This window comes from Empidonax traillii, unplaced genomic scaffold (genome assembly GCF_003031625.1).
Source record: "Empidonax traillii isolate 1590-97213 ecotype Southwest subspecies unplaced genomic scaffold, ASM303162v1 scaffold1317:size131493, whole genome shotgun sequence".
NCBI classification, from domain to species: domain Eukaryota; kingdom Metazoa; phylum Chordata; class Aves; order Passeriformes; family Tyrannidae; genus Empidonax; species Empidonax traillii.
The window spans coordinates 112,758-131,493 of record NW_020956510.1 but is presented as its reverse complement, the minus strand read 5'-3'; the positions used below and the strand labels follow the sequence as shown (position 1 = coordinate 131,493).

The 18,736-nt window shown below is 43.9% G+C and overlaps 1 protein-coding gene across 2 annotated transcripts; it reads right to left on the bottom strand.

The window, feature by feature from the left end:
- Positions 1 to 2,310: 2,310 nt before the first annotated feature.
- Positions 2,311 to 18,475, bottom strand: LOC114069624 (MICOS complex subunit MIC19-like). 2 transcript variants are annotated; one of them, XM_027906540.1, is made up of 3 exons: positions 18,322 to 18,475; positions 16,621 to 16,691; positions 2,311 to 2,431 (listed from the first exon to the last, which is right to left on the bottom strand). In XM_027906540.1, the coding sequence occupies exons 1-3, from the start codon at positions 18,400 to 18,402 to the stop codon at positions 2,329 to 2,331; spliced, it is 255 nt and encodes an 84-aa protein (XP_027762341.1). In that variant the 5' UTR covers positions 18,403 to 18,475; the 3' UTR covers positions 2,311 to 2,328. The 2 variants fall into 2 exon arrangements, with proteins under 2 accessions (XP_027762341.1, XP_027762342.1); XM_027906541.1 differs by having other exon boundaries at positions 2,311 to 2,426; positions 16,622 to 16,691; positions 18,322 to 18,465.
- Between the last annotated feature and the right edge of the window lie 261 nt (positions 18,476 to 18,736).

Sequence of the window (18,736 nt, the reverse complement as noted above, 5' to 3'; positions counted from 1 at the left end):
TGGCTCCTCAAGGGGGTTTGTGGTCAATATGAAAAAACAAAAAAAAAAATAGGAAAAATAAAGTGGTGGAAGTGGAAAAAGGGCTTCTCTGCACAGCAACTGCTTTCATTCCGTTTCCCCAAGTTAAGTGAATTCCCAGGGATCAGAAAGGGTTGGGCACACAGGAAAAAACACGTGGGAATAGGAGAGAGCAAGGGGTACAGGGTTTTGTCCTAAATCCAGGTCTAAACCACTGGGTTATGGATAATTTTTCAACCGTGAAACAGGAGCTGCAGTTCACGTATTGTGAGCCGATTAAAACACAATTTAAGAGCATTTTTTTTCAGAAATAAGAGCAGATCTTCGCTGTACGTAGCAAGAGGTAAGAGGAGCCCATCTGCACTGGGTATGTATGTGTGAATAAATAATTTATATAGGAGTTAAAATTAAAACTCCCTTCGCGGTCTGAAATGAGTAAAACACGTTTTGCGATCAAAGCAAAACGTGGTCACACACTGCACGCAGAAATCAGCCATCAGACAGTTGGAATCACACAACAAGCTGTTGAAAGCTTCAGACATTTATACGTTTAAGTGTTGTTTCACTTCAAGAGTGGAAAAAAACCCAGTATTTTTGAGAAAAAAACTCAGTATTTTTGAGGAAGGAACAAGAAAATATTCAGTAAATATTCAAAACACACCATCGATGGTAAAACAATCCACAAGACGAATGTGGAAGTAAAAGAACCTTAATTTTTTTGTCCCATAATGCTGACAAGCGCCTTGAAAGTCGTGGGTTATCAAATGAAATTGTTAATATATTAGAAATAGTTACAGTTTTGCTCTGTTTCCTAACATTGCATTCATGTGTTTGGTTTTTTATATCACAATTTCTAACGGTTTGCATTTCGTGTTCGCATCACCCAGAACGGTCTGCACAAGCGAGACAAAATAACTCAACAGTGTGCACTCCTTTAATGTTTTCAAAACACAAACCTCGACCAGAATTCAGCCCAGGAGGACCTTAAAAAACACTTTAAGAAAAAACATCTTTAAAGTTGTGTCATCCAACACAAAAGAAAAAAAAACCCTCTACACTCTGTTTGAGACGCATTTTTATAATTATCTATATAGTGTGGAAAAATTATAATAAAATTAGGGAAAACCGAACGGAAGGGACTGAAAAGCATCCAGTTCACAAAATGCTGGCGTTGCAAACCAGGCATTTCCACATGTTCACCACAATTTAACTCCAGTTTTGAGCAGCCAACACGAAGCTCGACCATAACCCAAGTTTTCCTGTCAGAGCTCAGCTCCAGAGAGAGGAGATTTCACTGTAACTTATTGATCTCCTTTATTGCTGATGCCAAAAAAAAAAAGAAATAAAAGAGAAAAGCCTGTTTTGTTGTGTTTTTTTTTTCCCTGGGACATTATAGAGTCCTATCTAATTATATACCCCATCAACCAAACTCAATTAAATAATAATACGATGATGTGTAGGAAACAACTCGGATAGATGCAGGTTTAAGTAGTTCTAATTGCATTCTAATATTTTTTAATCCATCATAATGAGCTTTTCTTCCCATTCTCAGGGCGGGGGACAATGTGTAAGTTAATATTTATATTCAGCGTGTCATTATCTGTTTGTGGCAATCACTGAAAATATAAATAAACACACTAATGGACTAATTAGTCCACTGAGTTCACCAGACACCAGAATCTATTTCCAATTTAAACAGGAATTTTTAATTGCTGAGAATGGCTTTGCCCAGGCTTTCAGTTCACTCTTAAAAAAACAAGCTTAAGAAAGGAATATTTCAATATATAGAAATTATATCAAAGATTTTTTACTAGAAAAGGGTTTCAATAAAGTATTTTGCATGCTCAAAGCAACCACACTGTACTAATAAACCAGCTCTAACCCTACTGCAGCTGCCAGAAATCTCTGGAATTGATAAAAATGACACGAATTACCATTTTTTCCTGCTGGGAAAATGTCCCTTTCGAGCAGCCAGGTGGGTCACAAAGCCCCCACCCCTGCCCTGCCCTGCTTTTTCTGCCTCTGCACCACCAAGTGATTGTTTGGACTCCAGAGAAATCAGCAGACTGAGCTTAAAATGCTGCAAAAAAAGTCAGGCTTAGGGGGTCAAAAGGGACTTGGAGCAACACTTCAGATCAGCTCTTACGTGGAAATTCCAGTTTATTTGCTGTTTGAACAGGTATTTAACATCAAAACTCGCTCAACACCTCACCTGCCGCTGTCTGAGGGCACAAAATTCAGCTGTCACAGGAAGCAGCTAAATAAAAGTAAAAGCATTAAGCACGAGTTTAACTGAAATCCTGTTTGTTATCAATGAACCCACCTCCTCTTTTGGGCCTCGGAGTCTCTCCTGGCTCGTTCTAAGGCCAGTTCCTCGGCTATTCTCTTCTTCAGCTCTTCATTATTAACTGCAATTAAAAGAAAAACGCAATTCAACGTTAACAGAACACAAAATATTCCCAACTACAGAAAACAACTGCGTAACGCAGTGCTTTAGTTTGTTTATTTGCTTTTTTTTTTTTTTTCTACAGAGCAGCTTTTTGCGCTTTAAAACCCGGCTTGGAAATTTTAGCACAACAACAGCACTTCGTTAAAATTCCTCTTTTTAAAAAAAATTACTCTTCTTAAACAGCTTTTCAATTAGTGCAGCCCTTTGGAAAATTAAACAACATCCACTGCATGTTTAAATTAAATGCATTTTTCTTCAGAATTATCTCTCTGTAAAGTAAAACCGGGGGGGATGGGACAGAGGCATATATAGTAAAGTCATAAAATGCTGGTTTTTATTCATATAGAGGAATATAAAGGAAATGCCTTTGTGTAAAGAATCAAGTGTTTTCAGATGGATATTTTACCCAGCAAAGCACTTACAACATCCCACACATCCAGATTTCTGGTTCCTCCCGTTGGACAAGGATTTTGCCTCAAAACCCTCCCGATTCTGTTTAAACAAGCAGATATGAAAGGGAATATTTGCTTCCCTTGGATGGTGGCAGATGAATTAACGGTTAAGAAATGAAAAAGCAGGGAAGCCACTTCCTCAAGAACATGAGGTGAGTCTTCCACACAAAGGTAGAAAAGCGGGAGAGTCGCCAATCCTACAAAAACTACCAAAATCCACGAAAATCCCAATCCTGCCTGGAATATAAAGCTCTGCCTGCACCAGCTGAAACTCTGCCCCACTCTGGAATTCCAGGACAGGCAAACAGGTAATTCCCTCATTCCCACCACGCTCAGATCCCAATCCATGGGGAGCACAGAGACACAAGTGACCCCATCCCAAAACACCCAGAACTTGAGCAAAACAAAGATGCTGAATTTAAGGAGGTGAATGAAACAACCCCCCTGGAGCAGCAACAAAACCTCTGCTCAGGGAGGGGCTCAAACCCAGGGAAGGAGATTTCCAGGACCTCATCCCCAGGATTTACCCACAAATGTTACCCCAAAGTCCTCATTCCCTATTCCCATAATAGTTTCCCCTCATCCCGAAGCAGTCTCAGAAAACTGGGAGTTTTAGGAACGGATGAAGCAGCTCCATCAAGTTTCTGGGAGTCTGGGCCAAGTAATTCAGTTACAAACATCTTAAGGAAAAGCAGAAGGAATGAAAATCCCGGAATTAATCTCCAGGGAACGCTGAGACGACACAGAGGGGAAAAAAGCAGAAGGACATCTGAGAGAGAGCCCAGCCTAAAAATATTAACAAAACAGGTGCAAATTCTGAGGTAAACACGAACCCTTTCACACATCCCCACCACAAACCCGGATGGAAAAGCGAAGCCCTGTTTTGTTGGGAATATCTGGGCTGGCAGCAGCATCAATATCTCATTGAGCAGCATCTGCATCACGAAATTTATCGTTCTGGTGTGCAAAAAAGAAAAAAAAAAAACCACGAGTACAAGAACTCCAGCAGACCATGGAATGGTTTAAGTCGTAACGAGAGGAGAAAAGCCAATAAAGACATCTGACCTTAACAATCAATTAAGCTGCTCATTGATCAGCCAGATGCTAATAGGGAATAAAAGTGGAGCCATAGATCATTCGGTGGAATTGTTGTAAAGATACAAGTGGGGAGCTCCCAGGTGGGAACTCTGGGATGTTTCAGTTAAAAAAAAAAAAAAAAAGCTGCAGTTCCACAAGGGGGAGGGATTTGTTCCAGGGGGAAGATGCATTTAAAGAGAGAAAAGTTAATTTATTGCAAAAGACGACTGCGGATAAATGAATAATATTTCTCTGATGGCAATTTCTGCTCAGATTACAGGGCAATAAAACAGACTCTTGACTACTGAAGTTCTGGAGAATGTTAGAACCTGGGGGGTGCAAGACTGCTAAAATATTCATATATTAATATAATTATATTAAAAATTAAATTAAAATTTTTTTTAGCCATTCCCACCCCCCATCCCCTTTAATATTTTAAGTTCTTCAGAGTGCCAATGCACAGCTCCCACCACCAAACCAATTTGGAGATCTGATATCTTTTATTGTCCACCTATTCCTTTGGAAAAATTAGAAAGATGTGGTCCTTCCCCCCCCCTCCCCTTCGTGCACAGGTTCAGACTTCAAAAAGACCACAGATAAAATAACCAACTGTTCTTATTTAAACCTTTTTTTTTAAACTATTATTATTTGTTATTTTCTTATTTAAACCGTGTTTATACACTGCAAGAACACATATTTGGTCCGGGTGACTTCCCCTCCCCAAACAAACACACAAAAAGGGAAATCCAGATCCTTTTCCAGAGCAGGAAGAGACCAAGGTTCCACCCAACAACCTGAAAAAAGGGCTTATTCTGCCACCTTTTTAAAAGGCCAGGAACCCTGATTTCTCTTAAAAACATATTTATAAAGGAAAGGAACAAGCAAAGCCATTTGTTTAACCCCTAGGGTTGATCCTCCCACTTGTGGGACAGATAAGGAATCAGAAAGCCAGCGTTTCCCAGATCCAAAATTCTCTGGAGAGTTACAGGGACAAGAAGGGCCCTGAAGAAGCTTCTCGCTTCCCAGGAGATCCTGAGGGTTCAGACATACAAAATGTGCTCCATTTTGGAACTCCCAGGAGCAGTCTCGGGGAAAAGACCGGACAAGACAACGATTTTTGAGGGGCCATCAGCAATTTTATCCCTCCCAGGTGGGTGCACGAGGGCAGGTGCAGCTCAGCTACTCCCACAGGATTTGACTCCCAACTCCTCGGCTCTTGCTCATCCCAAGATCCAAATCCAGACCTTTTTTCCTCTCATTCTAAAGCAGTTGCCTCATGAACAAAAAAAAAAAAAATAAAGAAAGAAACAATCAGCAGGATATCAAGTCTCCAATCCACAGCAGTAAACAACCCACCTCGGGGAAAGCAAGACACCTGCAGCCTCAAAACCGTGAGCCTGAGAAAGCAGGAATGGGATATGGGCAAATTAATCAAATCACTTCCAGCCTGCAGAGCTGGGAATCTGCCCATTAGCCTCTCATTTGCAAAAAATCATTAATGGAAGCAGCATTTATATTAGCAGGCAGCTTCAGTAAATTCTCTTGAAAGGGCAGGTGCATTAAGTTATTAATGAAGAGACACTCAGGTTTGATACAATCAAATGCCTTTTAGGAAACGCTGAGCTAAATGATATGCAGAGAAAAAAAATGAAATTATAGCAAAAAGAAAAGAAAATAAACAAGTTTATTTAAGCTATTTAGTGGAGTTTTGCTGCTAAAAAAAAACTGCCCAGCGAACAGGAGATCCTTCAGAAAGCAACTTCTCCAAGGGCAGCACCGAACCATACGTGACCCCCAGGACACCTGACCACCTTAAAGAGATAAAATATTGGATTGTATGGAAAAAGACTTCCCAGGATGGAACAGCACAGCCCCTCTGGGCAACATATTTGCATGGCTGACTGACCTGACGGCAACAAAGCTTCAGGTCGACAGCACTTGTTTCATGTGGGCCTGAGATTTATCGTCATGAACCGCCACCAAGGGACTGGTTCTGTTGCCTCAGAAAGACACTTCCAAGCCCAACAATTCCTGCTCCTCCAGCCCTCTCCTCCTGAGTTCCAGACCATCTTTCCTCCACACAGGGAGCTCTGCAGAGTGTTTGGGGCTAAAACTTCTGCCTTCACACCGACACAAGGAGATGTCTCGTCCCTGGGAGTGCCCAAGGCCAGGCTGGACAGGGCTTGGAGCAACCTGGGACAGTGGGAAGGTGTCCCTGCACACAAAACGGTCTGGGTTGGAAGGGACCTTCAAGATCATCTCCTTCCAACCCCCTCCCACCAGAGCAGGTTGCTCAAAACCCTGTGCAGAGTGGCTTTGAATAAACTGTAATTAATAACAGAAAAAAAAGGCAGCTCTTGGTTTCTATTCCTCCTTCCACCACACAGGGTTAGAAAACTGCAATGAGGTTGATAGGGCAGCACTTAAAATATCTTTAGTTTCATACTATTATTTGTAATATTTGAAATTTATAAGTCAATTCAGAGGAGCTGGGAAAAAAAAAAAAGCCCAAATCACTGAAGAAGAGCAACAAGGTGCAGGATAAATAAAGTGGGGTTGGAGAAGAGCACTGCCAGGAACAGGAAGGCTTCTTTTAGTGCTGGAAAAACTATTTCCCAGTGAATTCCTGCAGCATTTCTTCATCCAGTACTCATTATTGGCAGCTGAGCATCAGGGCAGTGAAACCATCGATCCATCAGGGCACTTCTCCAGGCTGAACATTCCCCCTGGGATGAGGAACCTCAGGGCTGCCTTCAGCCCCATCATCCGTCTCAGCTGCTGGCAGGGCAAGTGGAGCTCTTGGAAAACATTCCAGTTAATGAAGATGTCCGAGGGAAAAGCCCTAACTGCGCATCAGGAGCCATAAATATTGAACCAGGAAGCCCACAAGGACAGCCTGGTGCCTTCCCAACCTCAGCCTGAGGGTTCAGACACACACACACACATTAAAGGACTTCCACAACTTTCCCACCCACATTCCAACTTCAGATGTGTCACAGGTGAACGTCAGAATATGCAAATACCCTTGGTTTATTCTTTCTGTTTAATAAATGCTCCGGTTGGGTCTACACCGAAATTCCACAGGTAACAAAAATCTTCAGGATCAACAGGAAGGAATCGCTGGCTGGGAGGGTGGGGAGGGGCTGGACTGGATTTCCCAGAGAAGCTGTGGCTGCCCCTGGATCCCTGGGAGTGTCCAAGGCCAGGCTGGAGCAACCTGGGCTAGTGGAAGGTGTCCCTGCCCGTGGCAGGGAGATGGAATTTGATGATCTTTCATGTCCCTTCCAACCCAAACCACTCTCTGATTTCACGAACAGCAGCCACTTAAGTTGAACGGCAGAGACAAAATATCAAATCCCTAATTCAATTTAGAAAGAGCAGCCAACTAGATAAATGACAGGCACTCCAGTAATACACAATAATTTCCACTAGACTGGGAAAAAAAATGATGTATTTCTCATTCGGTTAAACAACCAGAAAATCCTGTTCCCTTTCCTGACATTCTCCCAGTTGTCTCGAGCACAGAAACAAAATTTGGGGCACCCCCTGAACTCAGTTCCTGGAAGTCCAGGCTGAGGTGTCCCGGTAAACCCATAAATTCTCCGTAAAGCCGCACAAATATTCACTGCACACTAAAGAAAAGAGGGAGATTTGAAACCTAAACGTGATTTCAGTGTCAGTTAAGGCTGCAGGAAACATTTGGTGTGCTCAGATCACGTCAATGGCATCATTCAATCTGCCCCTCCTGCCTTAATGATGAGTTTTCCAAGAGCCTGGATTTGCTGGGATCACAACAGAAGAGGAAGCAAGACAACGATGTAATTCTTAGTGCACAATTATTTTTTAAAATTCAGTGGTTTTCAAACACTCTTTAACCCTGGAATAGTCAAAATCAGCCTTGCATTCAATGAAAACATAATGGACCATCCCTTCATTCCACCAGCACTAAAAAAAACACCCGAAAAACCACTAAAAGAAATAAGTTATGTGCTTTAAAGAGCAGCATTTAAACTGCTGTGGGTTTCCTTAATTACTATTTTAAAGAGCGCTCTGAAAAATAAACTCTACTTTCAGCCTCGTACTAATTCATCCAGCAACTCTTCCCCTGAAATCCCCAATTCCAGGCACTTCCTCCCATCCTGAATTCAGCACAAACACAAGCCACGTCTCCAAGGACAGAAATTTGTATTAACTGTTAAATATTGGTAATGTGCAGCAACACTTTAACGAGCTCCCAGCGTAATTAAATAGAAAACCGGCACAATTAAGTGTGCATAATTTAAAAATATTTAATATTTTTTCAGTTTTTCCAAAGGCGCCCTTGCATATGTTACGCTCTCCGTTTTACAATGTAAATCGCGGGGTTATCAATCAATTTATTCTGATTTAAATTGGAAAACAAGGCCGTGCATGAGCCACGAGTCACAAAACAAACTTAGTTCCTATTAGAGCTGGAACATTTTCCTTTCAACATCCCATTAGTGTTGGAGCTTTAGCAGTAAATCCCAAGGGATTGAGGAGGGAGGGGGGGCTGGAAAAAAAAAAAAGAGGGAGGAGGATCAGGAGGTTTGCGTCAGGTTGTACCTGCCTGGGCCTCGACAGGGATGTTTAACAAGGACAACTCATTCCTGAGATCTGCAACTAAACCAATGTCCTGATTCATTACCAAAAATATGGAATCTTGACAGAGGAGAGATGTCCTGTCAGGGAGGATTTAAATTCCACATAGCAGCTGACAGGCACGGGGAAGTTCAACAGAAGAAACGTGAAAGAAATCTTGAAATAGGTGACAGCCAGCAAATAAGTCATTTCCCACCAATAAGTGGATTGAGTTAAAAAAAAGGCAGTTAACAATTAAAACAAAAAAAAAAATCACCTGATTTTTAATTTTTTCCAGGAATTCCTGCTGTGGCAGTAAAGGTTGGGATGTTCTGAAGTGACTTTTTCAGGCAGCAAATTATTTCACCCAAAGCTTAATAACCCGTCCTTCTCCCCCCACTTCCACAGTGCAAGATGTGAAATAATCTTTTTTTTTTTTTTTTTTTTTTTAATAATTTTATTTCAGCTCTAAGACATTTTGCCATCCCCTTCCTTTGAGATGACTAATTAAAAATAACGAAGCAGAAGCCTCACACACCTTTAGGAGTCTGTCCCTGCCTTGGATGGAACACCAAACAGTCAGGAGTTGCTGTTTCAGCTGGGTGAGTAATCCCCACCCCACACACACACACACACACTGGAAGGCTTTTCTTGCTCAACTACAACGGATAAAAGCACCAGCATTCCCTAATTCCACATTAAAAAAAGTAATAAAAAAAAAATAATCGCATTGTAAGCAACGATAAGAAGGATTTCGTGATTCTCCTTTCGAGAGGATTAAACGGGCGGTGTCCTTTCAGGACGATTGAAGCTGTCCAGTTCCTGATCTCTGTGGTTCAGAAGTTTATTGTAAAGCCATTTTTATCTGACAGGATGGGGAAATTTACTGGGACCTCTTTTCATCTGCTCGGATAAAAATCGCATTTCCACAAACTCCTTCCACCACTGAAGAGAGGCCAGTGAAATAATTAATGTATTTCTCCCCAGAACAGCCAAGTAAAAGGGTTTATTAACTAAAACATCTCAAGGGCAAAGACACCCCCACCACCAGCTCCAGGGCCTTCCAAAACCTCTCCATCCCCTTCATATGGACCCAAGCTCTCCCAAATCCCACGGGATCGCTGATGGAAGAGGGTTTACCACAGTCTTGCATCTCTCCATGATTCCCCTGGCTCTGCCTTTCCACGGTTGGACAAAATAATCATCTTTCCAGGGCCTACAGGGGTTCCAGGAGAGCTGGAGAGGGACTGGGGACAAGGGATGGAGGGACAGGACACAGGGAATGGCTTCCCAGCGCCATTTAGATGGGAGATTGGGAAGGAATTGCTGGCTGGGAGGGTGGGGAGGGGCTGGATTTCCCAGAGAAGCTGTGGCTGCCCCTGGATCCCTGGGAGTGTCCAAGGCCAGGATGGAGCAACCTGGGATAGTGGAAGGTGTCCCTGCCCCTTCTGATCTCAAGGGTCTTGTCCAACCTACGGGACTGGTGAAGAAATCCAGCAGGAAGGAGGATGGAAAGAACGATGCCGAATTTTCCGAGCACTGCTAAGGTGGAAGGGGAAGCTCAGGGGATCCAGAGAGGCAAAGCTACAATTAAACCAGGAAAAGACAAGAATGATGGAAGAGAGAGACCTCTGTAACAATTCTGCACCCACTGTGGAGCTTCCCCATCTGTCCTGAACACAACCCCCCGAGGAAACTTCTGGGGGTGACACAAAACTCTTAATAATCAAACCAATTCATCTGCAGCATGCATTGCAGGATACAAGAGTAGCTGTTTTCCCTTTCAGCAAATCAGTTCAACACAACAAAGACAATCTGTGATCTCTAAACCGGCCCGTGATCAGATCAGAACCCTCTGCAAAAGCGCCGCTGTCACCAAGCCTTGGCAAGATTTCAGAGGGCGCGTAAATCAACTCATCACCCTCGAGAAATCCACCTGTGACCAGCGTGGCTAAAACTGCCTGATAAATTCAGAAGTTCCTCTGGGGGAAGAAGGAAGAGAAAAATAAATTACACAGGAGTCCATATAGTGGTGACACTGTGGGGGGGGTGAAACAAAAGCAGTGAAAGTGTGTCTTTGCAGGTGAAGGTTAATGAAAGAAAAAAGGGTTTCACCCACAGATAACACCCGTCAATACATCTGCTGATCCCATTAAACAGATTTCCCAGGGCTTGGAGTTGCATGGAAAGATAAACCCAACGCATCAAACTCCTGCACCCGGACATTCAAAGCCACGTTAACGACCAAGCACCGAGTTTTAAAGGGATTAACACTTTTCCAGGAGGAGTTGATTATTCAGGGGGAGCAAAAGGCCACTTATCTCCCTATCAAATCCTAATTTCATTTACCCAGTGAGTCCCAAAGGATTTAAAGGACCTTCGTGCCAAGGTCAGGTGGGAATCCCTTGGAAAGGGAAGCAGGGGAGCAGCTCCAAGGATTTCCACTTTCTCACGTCCCACACAGGTTTGTTTTGGAGAACAAGCTGAAATAAAAGCACCACAAAAATAACTCCTTGCACAGGTGCTGGGATTTATCTCTCCCAAGGAAAGGGGGGGGCTGGAAGCATCATAAACGTGTCTTTCTCCAACTCCAGCGAAACCAGCTTTCTATTTCACCGAATTTATTATTTACTTATTAAACTTCAATTTAATTACGAGCACGCAGCTACAGTGTTGTTGCCAGCTCAGAATTGCTGTTTTTAATAATAACTGCAAACAGGTAGTAAAAAAAAAAAACAACTATGATGTTTACGGCTCTTTTCACTATTCAGAAATGACACAGAAATGCTGAAACATTTAAAAGTCTCACAAAAACATGAATCCAGCAGCTGCATTTTTAATGATGTGCTGTGAGATCTGCTGATAAAAAAAAACGTTGTCAAGAGGCTGGTCCCTCAGCTGGTGAAATAGTGGCACCAGCTCCACAACTTTGGATCATAAACTATTTAGATTTGGTGTTTTAGTGTTATTAGCTGTTAGAAAACCAAGGTGTTACAGATGGAGGCCAATTAATAATCCAGTTCCACTCCAGGAAGGTTATTCCTGGAGTAGGCTAATCCAGCACGAGCCAGCAATTGGAAAAGCACCTCCAACACCAGAAAGTGGATTCAGGAACTGAATTAAAAGTGAAAGGGGGGAAAAAAAAAAAGAGGCTGTTCCAGTGGGTAAGAGGTGAAATATGAAAATCTGTCAGCAAAGATGCTCCCAGTTAGCTCAGAAATACAGGAGAAATTCACTTTTTTCCTTGTGTAAAACAATCTCTTTTCTCCTGAATGAAAACAGCCAGTGAGCCCAACAGGCAGGCACAGAAACACAATTCCAAAAATCCCAAATCCTGAGGTTTCGGATGAGCACCAAAGTCACTCTCCAAGCGCTGCCTTTACTGATTCTTCCTACCAATTCCTGCTGATATTTCTTTTTCCTCCTTAAATTGAATAATACCATCTCCCCCCCTGGCTGAGAAATGTCCATTAGTGGCATCAGGGATAAGTTGAGTCCTTTCTCTCAGGATGAGATGATTCCTCACAAAAAGAAACCCCCAAGAAATACAGAAAATCATAAAGGGGGGGGAAAAATAATCAAACATCTTGGATGAACCACTCGAGTCCTTCAGGGTAAAATTCCAGAGATTAAGGAGAACCAGGACCTCCATCTCACATCCCCAGCCTGAAAGAACAGCTTGGGATAGATCCTTGGTTTTTAGGGGATTAACAAGAGGTGAAATCAAACATGATTAATGAGGCTAAAAATGAGAATCAGGTAAAGCAGCTCCCTGAAGAATTGCCAGAGGGGCACAGCAAAGCTTGCAAAAAACAGGGAACAAATGTCCTCACCCTCCTTTTGGAATTTAGATTTCAACCAGCAGGTTGGAGCAGCACCTGAAAATGGGAGCAGGAGGTAAAAGTGCATCCCATTCCCCCAGGGAAAAGGAGTTTCCGAGTGGGACCTGCTGTTTTAACTACAGAACAACCAGCACGAAGCCTTAAAGCAGCACCAAAATAAAAAAAAAAAAAAAAAAATACACTTAACCTGCCTCATCTGACAAGTGATGAAGAGCTTTAGTAACACTTGGCTGCTGCCTGAAGATGAAAGAATAAAACAAAGCTTCTCTTCTCATCTTAATGTGATAAATCACCCATTTAAAGTGTTCTTTTCCATCACACCGAAGATTCTCTGCCTGGTAAATAAATGGTGATGGGAAGAAAAGTAGCATTTACCACGAGAAGAAAAAGGTTTTATTACTCGGAGGTCTGCGAGTTGTGTTGAGTTGAATAAGTGGTGTTTTTCAATAATATAAAGGGAAAAAAAAAAAAATAAAAAAAGGCATTTAAACTCCTCTACCACTTCGAGATAAATTGGGATAAGAACATCTATTGTGCTCTTAAAACCAGAGAGGATTCCACACAGCAGAATAACAATTTCCTTTATGGTGTTATCAAGACCGACGCCGGTGAAATCAAACAGCCCTTAATTTGGTCAGTGGGTTTATCCATTTAAAAACATCGATACTTTTGATTTCATTCCTTAAGATTAACGCCAAAAAAAAAAAAAAAAATATCATTCAACCTGCTCCAAATGATTTCTATTCCGACAATCCCTTAAATGACAAAGCCCTTTATCTTCGCCACTATCTGGTCTTTTTGGAGCTTTAATCCCAGGAAGGTCTCTGAAGGACAAAGGAGGAACGGGAGGGAATTTATCCTGATGCCCAGAGAATCCTGCAGGAGCACCCGTGGGAGATTCCCAGTGAGCAAATGGCTCCAAAACTCCACAGAAACAACCAAACCATCAACTTGAACTGTGAAATAAATTCCATGCTCAGAGCTGGCATAAGGCAACGGCAATAATTCCATAATTAGTCCTTAAACAGTTATTTTTCCAGCGTGATTTTCCTGCTAAATCCTGGAAGATCATCTGGCAACCCGGGCCAGGGCCTCCCCACCCTCACTTGTAAAAACCTTCTTTAACCAAACTTTAAATTCCATCGTGTCAAAACTCCTGACTAATATTAACACAAATGTCATTTTTTGGGGAGTATATTTAAATATATTTAGGGTTAAATATTTAAGGTGTTCTTGTGGGATGTTTCTGGATGGTTTTACACCAAATTACGATCACGCCACACGTGGTCAGACAGGAGAGCACGAGATGAGGTCAGCTGTAGCTCCACATTTTAGGTTAAAAACACTGATATTTGCAGGAGGAGTTTCAACACCTTCTGCCTTTCATTCTTGTTCCACCTCTAGTTTAAAATGCCTCCCACCAATAGCAAACCTGCAGCCCCAAAAAATACCGACACAAATCACTGCAAATAAAAGTTATCTGCAGGGAAACTCTGGGACAGTGAAGTGGCAATGCACTATTATTATTATTATTAATAATATTATTATTCTATACTATTATTCTGTGCAAATCATGGCCTTCCAGGCTCCCAGTGCCAGCTCAGCGTGCTGCCTGAGGATTCCCCCCCCGATTTATGCCGGGTTTGAAGCGTAAAACCCTTTCTGAGGATACCCAGAGCTGTGCCCAGAGGAGAGCAAATAAACCCCACCACAAGCAAAGCCCAAGCTCTCCTGGATCCCGAAGGAAGGGGGTAAATCCCCAGCCTGAGCTTTTTTACAGGTGTCTCCCAGCAAAAGGGGATCAACCCCAGCATTGCTAAACCTGATTTTTTTTTTTTTTCTTTTTCTAAAAAAAACAAGGGGAATCCTACAAATTAAAACCACAAACGTCAGTTCATCTCCCAGTTCACACAGAGCAAAACAATGCTGTTGCAACCCCGAGGTGGGCGAGCAATTAATTCCCTCAGAGGGCAAAGAACCGGCGGGGTTTGTTTGCAGAGGGTTCTTGCTTAACTGGCACAGATTTGGGCAAACTCTGTAAACCTCCAGGCACTCACAGAAACCAAAAACACAAAATTCAAAGTCACAGGCAACGCTGCAGAGCCTCCAACAACATCAACCATCCCAGTTTTACTTCTTTTTTTCCATGCAGTACCTGACTAGCCGTAATTATTGATATCACTGGGACAAGCTGCAACTCTTAAAAAGAAAAAAAAATATGCAATAAAAAGAAATCTCCCTAAAAACAAAGTGTATCCATCCATGTTCCCAAGGGTGGGAATGCATCGGTTCTTCCACCTGGAAGAGGTTTGTCCTCGAGGATCTCACATCATCCCTGAGTGTCTCCCTCAAATCTGCCTCTCGTGTGACCCCACCAACCTGCTCCCTCCCAAAGCTCAGTTAAATCCTGGTTGTCTCTCCAGCCACAGCCTAATTCTTCAAATCCTCGTTCCTGGACGTCCCAACAATCCGAAATTCCACCCAAAGACAGAAAACAACCCCCCTTAAAAAAAAAATAAAAAAAAAAAAAATAAAATCAAGCCCCAAAATTCAAACCATGACGAATGCAAAGGTATAAAACCCCATTCCCGAGGAGGCACCAGCTCATTTTACTCCACAATAATTAAAATTTGTGTCCTGGTCCTTGACTGATTTGTTCTCATGAGGACACAGCAGTAACAATTACAGTTCAAAAAACAAAAAAAGGGGGGAAAAAAAAATGTGTCCTCGACATCATCTGGTTCTGCAAAGGTGGGGAAAAAACCTTGTCTGAGGCGCTGAGACTCCTGATAATTCAAGAATTTATTCTTCCTCTTTTTTTTTTTTTTTTTTTGTTCCATAATAAACCATTAGTGGATTTTCCAATATCCACTAAGCAAAAATGAATTAAGGCATCCCCTTTGCCTGCTCTGCCTGAAGATTTAGGTATAATACACCAAAAAAAAGAACCACCCTTGTTGTCTGACCAAATTACTTTCCATCAATATTGCTTTAGGAATTACAGGCAGGCTCGAAAGATTTTACACTTGTTAAATATTTTAGTGCATTTAATATCCCTCAGAAGCCAAGGAAGCGATGCAGGCAGAGCTCAGATGCTCTGAGATGTTGTATTTAGATCTCAGGTGCCCGTGTAAGTGGATGTGATTTCATTTTCTGACCCCCAAAGCGAAGCCAATAAATTCCTCATCGCTGGTGAACACCAAAATGCACGTCCTCTCATGTAACACAACCCCCTAATTCACCACCCAAAAGCTATCAAAGACTTCACTTGAGGAAAGGTTGAGAAGCTCTAATGTTTCTCCCTCCAGACATCTTTTTTTTTATTATTATTTATTTATTTTTGTAAAGTGCTCTTTGCCTGGAACAGAAAATTAAAAAAAAAAAAAAAGCTAAAATCACTTGGTTTTTCCAAGGTGGGAAACGCTCAAGGAATTCTTAGAATCACAGGATGGGTTGGGTTGGAAGAGAAAAGTACTATTTAAAAACACTAAAAACCAAAAAAATTCCCTGAGGGAATTCTGTTCTCAGGAATATTCCTGGAGCCCTGATAAGAGCCTTCCTTGGTCTTGACAGGGTCCCCAAATCACCAACTGCAATCTCTGCCCTTCCCTCCCACTCCTGCAGCAGCTGTTTGTGGTTTTACGCCTGGCACAGGCTCTGTCTGATGCATCAGAACTGGCCTCAAAAATGAAATGTAGGGACTAAAGAGAGCCACCCATCTGTGTATCACTGCATTCCCACCGTTCCATCACGGGAAAACAGCACATTTTCCTTTTAATGTTTGCTGTTTTCAACAGAACTTCACCAGAACAAGGCTCAGGGTGGATTAAATAAGCGAGAATTTCCCCTCCAGAGCTCAGGAATTATTCAGGTATTTGCTTGTTCTGTGGGGTTTTTAACAATAATGTGTTTTCAACAAGTTTTTAACAATAATACTGTGGGAAAACCAGGTCTGATGAACAGATGTTTTACACTTGAAACGTCAGAAGAAAGCAAAGAGGAGCTTAAAACTCCTGTAAAAAACCCACACAAAACAAAAAAGTTAACGCCGAGAAACTCCTCACTCCAAAAGGGCAACGAGGTCACCGCAAAGCTCTGAAGGGCCAGTTTGACTGTCCCTTCCTCCCATTTAAAAACTAGAAATAAAAAAATAAAAAAGCACAAAAGCAGGAGCAAAGCTGCACCTGAGGAGCGGGGGGATCTCCCAGAGGGCGAGGAGGGTTCCTTCATCCGGTCGATGAGGCTGTCGGAGAGCTGGAAAACACAACACCACGGCACAGTTATCCCACTGCCCGGGAAAATGAACCCAAATTGAAGAAAAATCAGAGCCCAGAAAGCCAATATAAGGCTTGACAGGTGGTAAAATTTGATTCCTGGTGCAGGAAAAACTTTCTTTCCCCTCGTTTGCCCCAAAAACCGCGCTGGACAGCAGGATGGTGGCTCTGACCAAAATGATGTGGAAAATTTGGGATGCAGGGAGCAGGAAAGGGAACAACACCCTGGGACTCGGTGCCTGTCATTAAACCAGAGTTTTTGCCTTTCTCAGTTATTTGGACACAAATATCCCACGGTGCAGGTGCACAGGGCTTGTCCCAGGAGGAACAAATCCCGGGAAAGCCCCCTAGGGATTGGTGCAACACAAGCAAGGGGGGGGGTCAAACAAGCAAGTTAATTGAAAGAGTGTCCCAAAATCAAGCAGAATCCAACAGAGCAAGGCCCAGTTTCAGCTCTGTGGGAAGCCCACGGATAAAAGGAACACAAGGAAAATAATTAATAACATAAAAGCTTCGTTTGCAACTCATGGAATCACAGGATGGTTTGGGTCGGAGGGGACCTTGAAGATGATCCTGTTGCAACCCCAGGGACACCTTCCCCTGGCCCAGGTTGCTCCAGCCTGGCCTTGGACACTCCCAGGGATCCAGGGGCAGCCACAGCTTCTCTGGGCAACCTGGGATAGACAAACCTGCCTGGAATATATAAAGACATGTTACACTGATATTACTGTCACCTACTTGCCTGAGAGTATTAAATGGCCAGGAATTAAAAACATCCCTGTGCTTTGCCAGAATGAACTGTCAAGGCTCGTTCTGCTCCTCCCTGAGAGCAGGAATAAAAGAGGAGTTATTGTCACCCCCGGGGTGAGCCTCACGCTGTCTGCCCTGGGGAAATTCCCAAGGTGCAGGAATTCCTGAAGTTCTCTGTGTCACAAGTCCTTTCCTGGTGTCCAGGCAGCCCTCAGTAGGACAAGAGGGCTTGGTCTCAGGTTTAGGTTGGATATTAGGAAGGAATTCCTTACAGAGAGAGTGCTCAGGCCTTGGAATGGGCTGCCCAGGGGAGGGGGTGGATTCTCCATCCCTGGAAGTGTTCAAGGACAGGCTGGATGTGGCATCAGTGCCCTGATCTGGTGATCCCAGCGGGGTTGGATCAAGGCTTGGACTGGATGATCTCAGATGTCTCTTCCAACCCGGTTAATTCTGTGATTCCATGATTCTGAAGTTTCTTCCAACCCAAACCATCCCGGGACACAGAGGGAGCGGCTCCGCAGGAAGTGGGACACGGGGAATGTCAGGGAGAGGGACACGGGAAAGGGAGGAGCTCCGGCATGTGGAGGTCACGGAAAGGCAAACCCGGCTCTTGCAGTCACACACACTGATCCCAAAACGGGCAGGGAACACCCGCGGGGGGCTCCTTGTCCCGGCTGGAACAGCGGAGAGGGGAGAAATCAGCGGGGCAGAGGGGAGGGAAGCGAGACAGGAACGGGGTAAAGACAGAGGCAGAGAAAGGGGCAGGAACAGGGACAGGACAACACGGCGGGGGAGGAGGGAGGTGGAAGCGGCGGGTCAGCCCGGCCCGGGGGATGACTCGGAGCGTGTCCCGCGCTCACCCTGACGCCCTTGACCACAGTGATATTCTCATTCTCGTCCGCCTCGAAGGTGACCCGCCGGGTGCTGCCGCCGCCGCCCATCTCGGCCCGCCGCGGGGACGGCCCCAAGGAGACTCCGCGAGCGCGCTGCCAGCGCCGCCCCGCACCAACGGCGCCGCCCATTGGCCGGCCGCGCGCCTCCAAGCGAAGAACGGCGCTTCCCATTGGCTGGAGCCGCGCGTTGCCATGGGAACGGCGCCGCCCCGGCCGAGGGGTGGCAGGGACCGGAACCGCGCGGGGAGTTTGTCAGGGAGAACTTGGCAGGCGGAGGGGGACTACAAGTCCCGTGATGCTTCGCGGCCGGAGGGTGATGGTGGGCGTGTCCGCCCGCGCGGAGCACGCTGGGTAATGTAGTCCTAATCATCACTCAGCCTGT

Coding starts and splice junctions, on each gene's coding strand:
- LOC114069624 (XM_027906540.1), bottom strand. CDS start 18,402: ATGGGCGGCGGCGGCAGCACCCGGCGGGTCACCTTCGAGGCGGACGAG. Junction 16,692..18,321: donor CTGTGGTCAAGGGCGTCAGG/GTGAGCGCGGGA, acceptor TGTGTTTTCCAG/CTCTCCGACAGCCTCATCGA. Junction 2,432..16,620: donor AGATCCCCCCGCTCCTCAGG/TGCAGCTTTGCT, acceptor TTTTCTTTTAAT/TGCAGTTAATAATGAAGAGC.